Source organism: Rhineura floridana, chromosome 19 (assembly GCF_030035675.1).
Source record: "Rhineura floridana isolate rRhiFlo1 chromosome 19, rRhiFlo1.hap2, whole genome shotgun sequence".
NCBI classification, from domain to species: Eukaryota; Metazoa; Chordata; class Lepidosauria; order Squamata; family Rhineuridae; genus Rhineura; species Rhineura floridana.
In genome coordinates this window covers 25,575,023-25,586,430 of record NC_084498.1, presented here as the reverse complement: position 1 = coordinate 25,586,430, position 11,408 = coordinate 25,575,023, and the positions used below count along the sequence as shown (strand labels likewise).

Sequence of the window (11,408 nt, the reverse complement as noted above, 5' to 3'; positions counted from 1 at the left end):
CACATTAATGTCCCCTGGAACCACCTAAAATTACTGCAGATGGAAGGCCCAGCTCATGAGCTATTAACGCTTTGTGCCAAGCCTCTGAATCCTGGAATGAGGACCGCGTTATGCTCCCCCGGTGGGCGAAGGATGGAGCTTGCCATTCCAGAGGTGCCCCTTTCCCACGCCTGATGTGTGGCTGCAGAGGGCTTGGACGTGGGTTGCAGCTGAGGTCCACACAAGTGTTTCCACAACCTCCTCGCACATTTATTGAACAAGTGAGATGGTATGTACGGACAAACACCCTTGATGGGGAAAGAACTGCAGTCAGAAAAAACTATGGAGTGGGGGGGGCAGCCCCACAATTGCCACCACACCTCTGATTCTGTTTTTTTCCACGGTTCTCTAGGGTGTGGTGGAAGAAGGCGAGGGATTTCCCAATTGACCGGACATTGACAGCCCACAGCAGATGCCTCCTTTCCCTTATGTTGAGCCAGCCCAGGTGTGCCTTATGGCAAACTTCCCATAGTAAACTGAAGTGCCAGGTTCGACTATCTGCCTTGTCTGTCTTCCAGTTTTGCTCTTCACCGGTCAAATCCATGACGAACCACTGCGCATTCCACAGTGCGTGGCCAGTTTTCCACCCAGACACTTTAGCACTGTCAGAAATCCGGGGGCTGGCTTGCAACTCTTGTTTCACTCGCTGACCAGTGCCTGAGGGACACCATTAGCGATGGGCTGATCGGCTGTCCGCTGTCACCATGGCTTTGTCTCCCACGTGGCCTCCGATCAGCAGGGAAACTGCGCCCTCTACGTGGCCTGAGGCTGCCAGGGCCACCACTGCTTGCTCAGTCGGGAAGCCCATTTTCTGGAGCTGCTGAAGCCTGAAACCGGGGAGGGGAGCAAACGGGGAGAGGACAGTGTCAGAAGCCTGGCAAGTAAATTGCAAGCTTGGCCCCACCAGGTGAGCATGATATTGTGGACAGAGCCTGGGGGTGTGTGGATGCTTGTCTCCCCCTTGACCTGCAGAATGTGCCAACTGTCAAGTCTGAATGCAACCCAGTAAACCTCAATAAAGCCCATTTTTGCAGCCTCTCCAGGACCGCAAAAATTGGGAGGTTATTGTGAGTGAGGCACCAAGTCACCCCGAGGCATGCCTGGTGATTGCAAGTTGCACCGCCAGCCAGCCTCCCTAGTCACATGCACTTTTGGCACGCTTCCTGTCATGATCTGGAGTGATTCTCTCTGTCAGCAACTTGGGCAGCCCCCTCCCCCTCCAATATCTCTCAAAGCCCTTACCGGAGAGAAGAAACTGAAGATTTGGAAAGTTTCACCTCTTCCTCTGTCATGTCCTGCAGAGAAGCTTGGATACCAGCTTGCAGCAGCTCTTCATCTGTCAGGGGTTCCCGGAGAGTCGAGAAAGGAACGTCTGAAGCCCCACCATGAGCAGAGAAGGGGGGCAGGGGACTGGATGCAAGTAAGAGCCTACATTCTTGTCCCAGCCCTACCCTTTTTTCACTCCAGTAAAAGGCAGGTGGCGAAGCTGAAGGGAGCGGCTCAGTGGGAAAATCCCTCGGAAAGAGCGTCTGGGCATGGAACTCTGGAGAAAGAGGAATCCTGGGATCCCGGGGGAGGAAACGACAGTCAAGACTGTGAATTGAGTCAAAGTGGGTTGTGGCTCAGCGGTAGAACATCTGCAGGAGGTTCAACCCTTGGAGTCTCCAGGTAGAGTGGGGGGCGTCTCCTGCCTGAAACCCTGGAGAGCCACTGCCGGTCAGTGCAGGCAATAAAGAGCTAGGTGGACCAATGGTTTGACTCAATACAAGGCAGATTCCTACGGCACTTGGATGCACATGCTACTTTTTGAGATGCTCAAACTGTGACTGTACGTCAGCCTTCCTTGACTTAGTGCTCCCCAGCTGCTTTGGACTACAACTCCCATCACCCTCGCATCATACGGCCATGCTGGCTGGGGCTGATGGGAGGTGTAGTCCAAAGCAGCTGGAGGGCACCAGGCTGGTCGAGGCTACTGTTGAGTTACTCAATATTTTATTCCGATGCTGCTTGGTTTTTGTCATACTGCCAGTTTTGGGCCTCCGAGCTATTCCTAGTTTCCTGACAAAACTCCGTTTGCTTGTTTTATGGTTTATCTTCCAAGATTAAACACACAATAGCTTTGCAAATGTAATTAGGTACAGAGCTTGTGTTTAGAAGTTTGTGGTGGCTCTGTTGCCCTGCGGGTGTAATTTAAAAGTGGGTCATCAGGCTATGTCTACTTAAAAAACGTTCTTAATAACGGCGGTAACGGTAGACCGTCGATGGAGAATCTCAAGTGCAGGGACTAAATGCAGCCCTCCAGACCTCTTTATTTGGACCATGGGACTTTCTACTCCTCACTGGCCCTGCTCCATCCCCTCTTTTGAGCGCTTTTGCCTGGCTGCAATGTGCGCCTTGAACCTGTGATGATGCCCTTTGCTTCCAAGCATGCGTGGAGGATGGAAACATGTGAACATCTACAGAAAAATTTGAATTTTGCACGGTAAGAGCCTCTCTGTTTCTCCCACTTTTGCCTCTGGCCACACCCACCACTGGCAAGCGGCCCTTGGGAGGTTGCCCATGAGGAAATGTGGCCCTTGGGTAGAAAATAATGCTTCTGCATTAAACGAATACTAATTTGCTTGCCAGCATTCCCACCAGATAGGTGGTAAAAAAGCCTTTTTTCACAAAACTGGCATTTGATGCTCCCTCACCATCCATCATGACCTTGTTCCTCCATGAGGACTAGTGCCATTGCACTACCAGTTTTATGCAATGTTCCTTAGAGTATGCAAACATTTTCCCCCTGCCCCCCCCAAATTTGGGTTCCAAAATTACCTTTCCCTTCTGGCTGCTGGGTCAGAGGTTGGCAGGATCTCAGAGGCTGGGGATCGGACAAAGTGGAGGAAAGGGCCTCTCACCCTTAGGATTCTGCAGATGACCCCCTCGTGCAGCCTTTCCAGGCGTCTCTCTGACAGTTCCAACGGGGAGAAGGTCCCAGCCCAGACTGAGGTGTCAAGGGAAATAAGAACCTCAGAAAAGCCAGCTATTGGATTCAACCAGTGGCTCATCTAAGCCAGCTTCCTGTTCTCACAGTGGCCAACCAGATGCCCATTATGGGAAGCCCACATGCAGACCCCAATTGCAACAACACTCTCTCTGTCTGACACTCACTTTTCTCCCCATGCAGCAGGCAACAACAATAATAAATTTATATCCTGCCCTTCCTCCCGGTAGGAGCCCAGGGCACCAAGCAAAAACATTAAAAACCCTATAAAACATAAAAACAAACATTAAAATATATTAAAATGCAACATCTTTAAAAACATCTTTTTTAAAAAAGCTTTAAAAACGTCTTAAAAAGCAATTCCAACACAGATGCAGACTGGGATGAGGTCTCTACTTAAAAGGCTTGTTGAAAAAGGAAGGTCTTTAGTAGGCGCCGAAAAGATAACAGAGATGGCGCCTGTCTTATATTTAAGGGAAGGGAATTCCAAAGGGTAGGTGCCGCCACACTAAAGGTCCATTTCCTATGTTGTGTGGAATGGACCTCCTGATAAGATTGGATCTGCAGGAGGACCTCACCTGCAGAGCGCAGTGATCAACTGGATATATAAGGGGTAAGATGATCTTTCAGGTGTCCTGGTCCCAAGCTGTATAGGGCTTTGTATACCAAAACCAGAACCTTGAACTTAGCCCGGCAGCTAACGGGCAGCCAGAAATCAGGCCAGGGGTCACATGTGGCCCTAGGACTGCACTAAAATTTACTTCGGGGTGTATGTGCGTGCATGCAGATGGACCATAAACCAGCAGTTCACCACCACCTTAGAGATTCAAATCTTTCCAAAAAAGGATACAGGCCAAGCCAGTCAGCAGCCCACTCAGATGCAGGAGGAATGGAGAATTGGGGGACAGCATCTGGGTCACCCCAAGCAGTAGCCCGGCCTGCAGAGCCAGAAAAGTGCACCTCCAGGAACCCACCTGCCTCTGGTGTCTTTGGTGCCATCCCAGCAAGGCCAGGTGCACAGGTGTGTAGCCGCCGACAGCAGAGCCGGGCTGAGCTCCCGCCAGCCCAGTTAGGAGGAGGTACAGCAGGGCTGAGATGATGGCGCCAAGCGCCAAAGCATGGAGGTAACGCAGCGTGCCCCAGTGCAGCTCCTGACGCCAGCCCAGCAGTGGGAAGAGGAGCAGGCTGAAGAAGAAGAGGGGGGCTTCTGTGGGGTACAGGCAGTAGGTCAGGAGGCGATAGGCTGCAAGGAGAAGACGCATGGGGTTGTTAACATTCCTGCCCATCATTCCAAGAGTTCTGCAACTAAGACATTGTACCTGAATTTGTTTGTTTTTCCACCTCCTCCCACCCAAACTTTTTTCCTTTTGTGTCGTGCCTTGTAGATTGTAAGCCAGAAGGCAGGGACTGTGTGATCACTGACATCTATCGACGGCTCAGGAAGCCTTTTTTGGAGGTGAAGAGGAGGATAAAAATGCCTTAAATAAACAAACACACATGGGATTCTGGGCAACCTCTGGGGGGGCCACACGCCAGTGCTAGGCTGGACCACAGGCAAAAGTGGCTTGAGCAAGGTGTGCAAACATTATCTTTGTACAGCAGGCTAGCTAGTTTCTACACACACTCGTGCTCTCTATCCTTCATCTAGGCAAGCAAGAGTTTTGGGACAGATAACAGCCAGGCAAAAACACTCAAGGAGGGTGAAATTAAACAGGGCCAGTGAGGGGCGTGGCCTGGAGAGAGTACCAAGGGTCAGACAAGGAGGTCTGGAGGGCCACATTCAGCCCCCGAGGTCTGAGGCTCCCCATTTCAGGTATAAATACCGATGCAGATGGATCACCTTCTTACTTAAAAGCAGCTTCCCATGTCCATGAATCAAGACCCACGGGTGGGGGTTCTTCCGTTTGTGCACAAAGGCTTTTTCAGCTCCCACTTCCAACAGCCCTCCACTCTGCAAAAACCACCCCTGATGGTCAAATGACCCTTCAGAGCAGCTTTCTCTTAGCTACAAGGGGCTGCTGTTGAAAAGGGAGGGTGGAATCAGCAACCTTTCCCCCAACTTATTGCATGCGTGGAAGCATTTGTGTATACAACCATGGATCTCTCTCTGGATCTTGGCCAATATCTCAAATACAAGATTACACACCGTTCTTGCTAGGAAGGGGACAGAAGCCGCTGGGAAGGAGCCACAGGTGGGTCAACGGCTTGCCTGAGTGCTTTATTTCTGCTCCCTCCTAACGCCACTCAGCAACGCTTTTTGTCCCTTGCAAAAAAGTTTTTAGTGCACAGTTGGCCACAAAATACAGCGATAGAAAAGAAGATTGTGGACTCGGAACGCTGATAAGGTGCAGGTGGAAAAATGGGGGAGGGCTGGAATTAGACACGTGTTTAAAAAGCACTTAAAGGCCAGGGACAGCATGTACACAAATTATATAATGCACTCAGTTTCCACGCTTAAAACAAACTGCCCAAAGCATATTAAAACACATTCTTCTTTTTTGGCCAGACCCCTCCTCCTTCACCTTCAGGCAGGTAATGCTTAATTGCATCCTTGAAAATACACCCTTAAAGTTCTCCTCTTTTGGGACCTATTTGTTACTGAACTCAAGTGGATTTATATATGAGTCGTCGCTGTTTAGTAAATAGGAACTTCTAATTCCTACAGAGAAACTGTCACCGATACAGGGAGTAAGCAAGGAGCAAAACACGTGTTGTGTTTGTTCAGCTTTGGGTGGGGGGTTGTTTGTTTTTTAAGTGTGGGGTGTCTGACGGGAAATTCCTGCAGTTGCAAAAACTGCATAAACAACCTGTCTTGCAAAGGGCCCAGCTAACCCCAAGGATGTCACAGCGGTTACGAAGGCAAAAATGGCAATCTGCAGGAGACAGATAACGTACCTTGAAAGGGGCTGGTGAGCAGGAGGGTGGGAGTTAAAGCTAAGCTTTCCCCTACGCCCATCAACCAGAATAGGCACAGAAGCACCATGAGGGTGGCAGAAGCAAAGGGAGGCTCCGGCAACCCCCACCGCCTTGTTAAAATCCTCTTGATCGGCATGCCCCCTAAGGGAAAGAAAAAGGGAGGGAGCGAAAGCGTCATGGTTATGTTGACCTGAAGGCAGTGCCGGATTTAGACTTGGTGTGGCCCTAAGCTATATAAAGCTTGGAGGCCCTTTGTTAAAAAATTACACCATATATATATATATATATTCAGTACACATAAAATTTTAAAAGTCCCCCCAAAAAATTCTGAAATTTTTTGAGGCCCCTGCGGATTGTGAGGCCCTAAGCCAGTGATTCTCAAACGGTGCGCCCAGGCACACTGGTGCGCCCTAAGAGGTGGCTAGGTGTGCCTCAAATATTATGAAAGTATATTTTAAAAATGAGAAGAAACCCATTTGTATAGGGTAAGCAATAGTTTTCTATAGTTTAAGTTATTTTTATTCATAGTTTAAAATATATTAATATATTTTTAATTTTGTAATGAAGTGCGCCAGAAAATGTTTATGTTTTACAGTGCGCCGCGAACTGAAAAGGTTTGAGAACCACTGCCCTAAGATGTAGCTTGTTTAGCTTATGCCTAAATCCGGCACTCCCTGAAGGCACAATTCATCCATTTACTAAAGCTTTTAATCATCCGTTACTCAGAGGAGTTGATACCTAGTAAAGACTCTAGGTAAGATTTGTGAGACTGTAACTGTGAGCTTGGCATAAAAGGTGGCCACTGAGCAACTAAGCCATGGCAAGTTGTTTTCAGCCCAATCCCATGCAGGGGTAGGCTTTGTGTCTACACTGCCACTGACTTCAGGGGGCTTCCATCAGGCTTAGGCAACCTAGTACCCCCCCTGATGTTTTGGACCACAACTCCCACGCTGCTGGCTGGGGCTGCTGGGAGCTGTGGTCCAAAACATCTGGAAGGCACCAGGTTGGCGAAGGCTGGCTTACGTACACCCACCTCTGCGTAAGACTGGACTGGGCGTAACACAATCCTGAGATTAAAGGCCCGGAGAAGGGCCGTAGCTCAGTGGCAGAGCATCTGACTTGCATGCAGAGAGTCCCGGGTTCAATCCTCAGCATCTCCAGGTAAGGCTGGGAGAGAGTCCTGCTTGAATCCCTGGAGGGCGGCTGCCAGTCAGTGTAGGCAACGCTGAGCTAAATGGGCCAAGGGTCTGATTTGGTATAAGACAGCTTCTTATGTTCCTATCAAAGCAAGGACGCAGATTTGGCCCCAAGGAAGGTGATCTCCAGCTGGCTCAGGTGAGCCCAAAGAAAAATTCACGTGATGCGCAGTTCGCTGCTGGAACTGACTGCCACAAGATGTGGCTTAGATGGCTTCTTCTAAAACGAAACAAACAAAAACATACCACTGCAATTCTTTTTGGAGACCCCAAGTAAAATAACTAGGGAGGCCAAATGCGAAGGGGGAGAGAGGATCCCTGCACCTTTAACAACCGTGTTAAAGCGCAGCCTGCATACTCGATCTGCTCCAATCCTGACGATTTTTTGCTCCCAGGCGGAGCGGCAACCCAGCACCTCTCGCGGCTGCAGGAAAGGAAGCAGCCCGCTCTCTTGCCTTCCCCGCTTCCGTTCTCCGCCCGTTGGCTTGGCAGCCTCTCAGAGGGTCCAGGGCTTGCAATGCCCCCCCCGCAGGGCACCAGCAGGGCTTGGAGAGAAAAGTAGGGGGTGACCTCCTACGTTCCTTTGCCCGAGCTCAAAGAATGGCTGCTGCATCCCTCCAAGAAGCGGCTGCGGCTGCGGCTGCATCGGCTTGGAGAGGAGCAACGTGCAGCCATTTTGGACACGGCCGTTTTGGCTGTGCTGAGGGCCCGCTTCGGAGGCTAGAGCTTGCCCTGGGCACATGTTTGGGAGAGGCAAGGGAGCGTCGCTAAAGAGGGACCAGAGACTGGGGGAAATGAGTACAGAATTAGAACTCAAGTCCCCATTTGCTTCTCCAAAGTTCCTAGGGATGGGGTTTTTTGGGGGTGGGTGGGTGGGTAGGGGAGTTCCAGATCTCTTTTCTTCTGGGGAGAGTTGATTGTTCACTTTCTTCCGTTCCTGATGCACAGCTCAGTGCTGAGAGTGTTTAGTACCATCAATCCGCACCACACATTTAAAGGTGGGATTCCCAAACTGTGGTCCGTGGGCCACCTCGTGACCCAGGAGCTTCATTGAGGCGGTCCGTTGCGTGTCTGTTAAAATATAGTTAAAAACCATACAGCCTCTAGCACGACGCATTGCAATTGCTGCAACAGGCAGAAATGTCATTAAGTGGTCCAGGCAAGACCCTCAGCGATTTTAAAGTGATCGATGGAGGGGGGGGAGTTTGGGGATCACTGATTTAAAACATATGGCTCCCCCCAAGTTTGTTAAGTGTAGTTTGTTAAGGGTGCTCAGGGAATTGGTGCTCCAGAGGGGTAAACTACGGGTTTCCCAGGTTTCTTTGGGAGAAGCCACGCGCTTTAAATATATAGTGTGCATACAGCTGGGCATTACATCTAGACCAGCAGTGTTTTTGACTATTTCCCCACGCAGGGCCAGCAGCAGACTGCAGGGGTCCTTGGCAGCACTGGCAGTAGCCGCTGCCACCATGAGCTTCAAAAGGCCGGGCCGCGTGAGCAGATTAACATGCTGTGTGCACACGCCTATCACCCAAATAAATAAATAAATAAATTTTTATTTGTTAGTCGCCTATCTGTCCGAGTTATTGATGCCCCTGCCACCGTCTTGGGTGATCGTGAGCATGCGTGCACAGCATGCTGATGTGCCACTGCACCGCTGCAGGAAGTTGCATGGCCAGTCTGCACCGGCAGCAGGCGGGTATCCCCTGGGAGGGTGGCTGTTGCTCCGCGATCCGTGCTAGCATTGGGTCACAGGATGCACACCCCATGACCCAATGCTAGCACAGATCGTGGAGCAGAAGCTACAGCCACCCAGCCCCAGCAGTAGGGGGCCCTTTCAGCACCAGGGGCTCTCAGCCAGTGCCCAACCTGGCCACCCTCTGGCACTGGGCCTGGGCCCCACAGACCACTTGAAAATTGCTGAGGGTTTTGGCAGACTGCTTAATGATTTTTCTGCCTATAGTAGGAACTGCAATGCGCTGGGCTAGAGGTTGAATAAGTTTTAATTGTATTTGTATTGCGTCTTTCATTTCGTATATTGCATTTCATTGTGCCACAATTTGTACTGCATAGATTTCAAATAGTAATTCAATAAAATGCAATATAAGAATAAAAGAAGCAATGAAAACACAATTAAAATCTGTATGAATATTTAATGCGGCATGTCACATACCACCTGAATGAAGCTCAGGAACCACAGTTTGGGAACTCCTGATTCCCATACATTTAAAGCACTTTAACAGTCATGGCTTCCCCCAAAGAATCCTGGGAATTGGAGTTTACCCTTTACGGACCTATAATTCCCAGTACCCTTAACAAACTGCTGTTCCCAGGATTCTTTGGGGGAATGCACAGATGGGAAAACTGCAGCCCTCCAGATGTCATTGAACTCCAAATCTCATCATCCCTGATAATTGGCCCTGCTGGCTAGGGCTGATGGGAGTCCAATAACACCCTAGCACCTGGTTGGAGGAATGTTGATTAGCACTTCAGAGAAAGACAGAAGAAACCCATGTTCAGAAATTTTCACTTACTATTTCACAGCCTAACCTACCTCACAAGGTTGTTGTGAGGGTAAAAAGTGAGTGGGGGAAAAGCCACGTTAAGCGAAGAAGATAAAAGAAACAAGTGGCACTGATTTCAATAGGGCTTACTTCCCAAGCCAGCTTTGGGGCAAATCGTCCCTGCAACACCGACCACTTTCTTCCCTCCCCCAATGTCACTCACCCCCCCCCACGTTTCTCAGACACGCCGTCTCCTACACGAGGATCCCTAAAGCCTCCCGGACGAAACCATCCTTCTTTCTCCGGCAAAAGAGGGGGGTGTCACCACTTCCACCCCCATTTACCCATACCACCACTCAGTCATTCTCTCTCCCTATATGCCCTCCCCTCTCTTTTCCTTTCTCTAACTTACATCTACATTTGCCAGAAACAGGAGGACCGGGGTGAGGGGAGAGGAGCGAGAGGAAGTGGGCGGCTCCCCCCCTCCGCCAGCGCACTGTGGCACGAGCCCGAGCTGAGAGAGAGGGAGGGCTGGGAAAAGCTTCGCGCCTGCGCAGAGGCTCGAAGCAGAAAGACCGGGAGGCGTCGGCTGCAGCGCAGGAGGAGGAAGAAAGAGCGAGAAAGAAAATGGCGTCGACGGGTGAGGAGAGCCGGGCGAGGCCTAGCCTGGCGCTGGCGGGAGAGGGGGAAGGAGTGGCGGAGGGAAGCCCGACATGAGGAGAATTAGAAGCCGGTGGGGGGAGAGCGGGAGGGGAGGCCTTTTCTGGAAAGTTCCCCCGCGGATGTATACGTGGGGGGGAGGGGAATGGTTGCCGGGCGGCCGTTGAGGGCCCGGCGTGGAGGGGGAGGGGCGGCGGGAAGCGCGTGCGGCGCGGGCCAGGCCTCGTTCACCGGGGGGGGAGTAAGGGGGCGATTGCTGGCGGTGCCCCTGCTCAGTCTCAAGACTCCCCCCCCAACTGTAACCTCTTTTATGACTTCAGGCCTTGCGGGAGGCGGGGGTGCGTGCAGTGCGGTGCATCCAGTGCTGGGCCCTACTCAGAGTAGTCCCGCTGAAGCGGATAAGGCCCAGATCCCGGACTTCAGTGGGTCCGCTTGCCCTGGGCGTAGGGGTGGCCTGGTGGCGTGCCGCCCGCCATGGGGCCTCGTAGCGAAGGGCAGGCGGGACACCGCTGGAAGGAAGGAGTGGCAACGAAGGGGACCCGCTTTGCTGAATAGATGCGGCTGGTCGCGCGGGCGGCTCCAGAAAGGCAGGCAGAGCCTTGTAGGCGCCCTCTTGAGTGGGCCCGTTGAAATCAGTGGACGTGGCTCACTTAGGTCCGTTGATTTCAGCGGGTCAGCTCTTGAGGAGGGCTAGCTTTAGATGCAGCCCGTTTGGGTGGCATCCAGTGCTGGTTCTGCTCGACAGTAGACCCACTGAAGTCAATGGTCAGGACTCGTTTAGGTCCTTTAATTTCAGTGGGTCTGTTCTTAAGTAGGACTGACATTGGATGTAACCTTTTATTTTACTCTGCTCCTCAACCGAAAAAGGGTGTTAGACATAATTACTTTCCTTAATCTTTTTCCCCTCCCCTTTTTTATTTAATTCTGAAGGTGTTGTTACATGTATTCTTCTGTATGTCTGGCATTTTTGCCAATAATAATAGTAATGACTTGTATGCAAAATTAATGGACATGAGTAACTTGAGCCCATTGATTTCAGTAGGTCTACTCTGAGTAGGACTTAAGCGGAGGCAACCCAGTAACAATAATAAAAATTATTATTAGGAT

General features: G+C 50.9%; 2 protein-coding genes across 12 annotated transcripts in view; one reads left to right on the top strand and one right to left on the bottom strand.

The window, feature by feature from the left end:
* Positions 1 to 23: 23 nt before the first annotated feature.
* RHBDD3 (rhomboid domain containing 3) lies at positions 24 to 10,690 on the bottom strand. 8 transcript variants are annotated; one of them, XM_061602921.1, is made up of 6 exons: positions 6,975 to 7,355; positions 5,921 to 6,082; positions 4,000 to 4,268; positions 2,857 to 3,025; positions 1,282 to 1,599; positions 25 to 866 (listed from the first exon to the last, which is right to left on the bottom strand). In XM_061602921.1, exons 1-6 carry the CDS (start codon positions 7,094 to 7,096, stop codon positions 710 to 712), a joined length of 1,197 nt encoding a protein of 398 aa, XP_061458905.1. In that variant the 5' UTR covers positions 7,097 to 7,355; the 3' UTR covers positions 25 to 709. The 8 variants fall into 8 exon arrangements, with proteins under 8 accessions (XP_061458912.1, XP_061458905.1, XP_061458911.1 ...); XM_061602927.1 differs by lacking the exon at positions 6,975 to 7,355 and adding an exon at positions 10,054 to 10,261 and having other exon boundaries at positions 30 to 866; XM_061602926.1 differs by lacking the exon at positions 6,975 to 7,355 and adding an exon at positions 10,605 to 10,690 and having other exon boundaries at positions 46 to 866; positions 3,876 to 4,268.
* EWSR1 (EWS RNA binding protein 1) overlaps positions 10,094 to 11,408 on the top strand; it is a 25,616-nt gene continuing 24,301 nt past the window's right edge. Inside the window, exon 1 of one of the 4 annotated variants that reach the window (XM_061602915.1) lies at positions 10,094 to 10,281. In XM_061602915.1, the coding sequence (XP_061458899.1) occupies positions 10,269 to 10,281 (13 nt within the window). In that variant the 5' untranslated portion in view covers positions 10,094 to 10,268. The remainder of the gene's footprint in view (positions 10,282 to 11,408) is intronic. The other 3 variants (XM_061602913.1, XM_061602914.1, XM_061602916.1) reach the window with 3 other exon arrangements.

What these genes read in the sequence shown, in the direction of transcription:
- RHBDD3 (XM_061602921.1), bottom strand. Translation starts at nt 7,096, where the DNA reads ATGCTGAGGATTGAACCCGGGACTCTCTGCATGCAAGTCAGATGCTCT. An exon ending in CAGTCCAGTCTTACGCAGAG is followed by an intron (nt 6,083 to 6,974) that starts GTGGGTGTACGT and finishes TCTTTCCCTTAG; the next exon opens with GGGGCATGCCGATCAAGAGG. An exon ending in TCTTCAGTTTCTTCTCTCCG is followed by an intron (nt 867 to 1,281) that starts GTAAGGGCTTTG and finishes CCCCGGTTTCAG; the next exon opens with GCTTCAGCAGCTCCAGAAAA.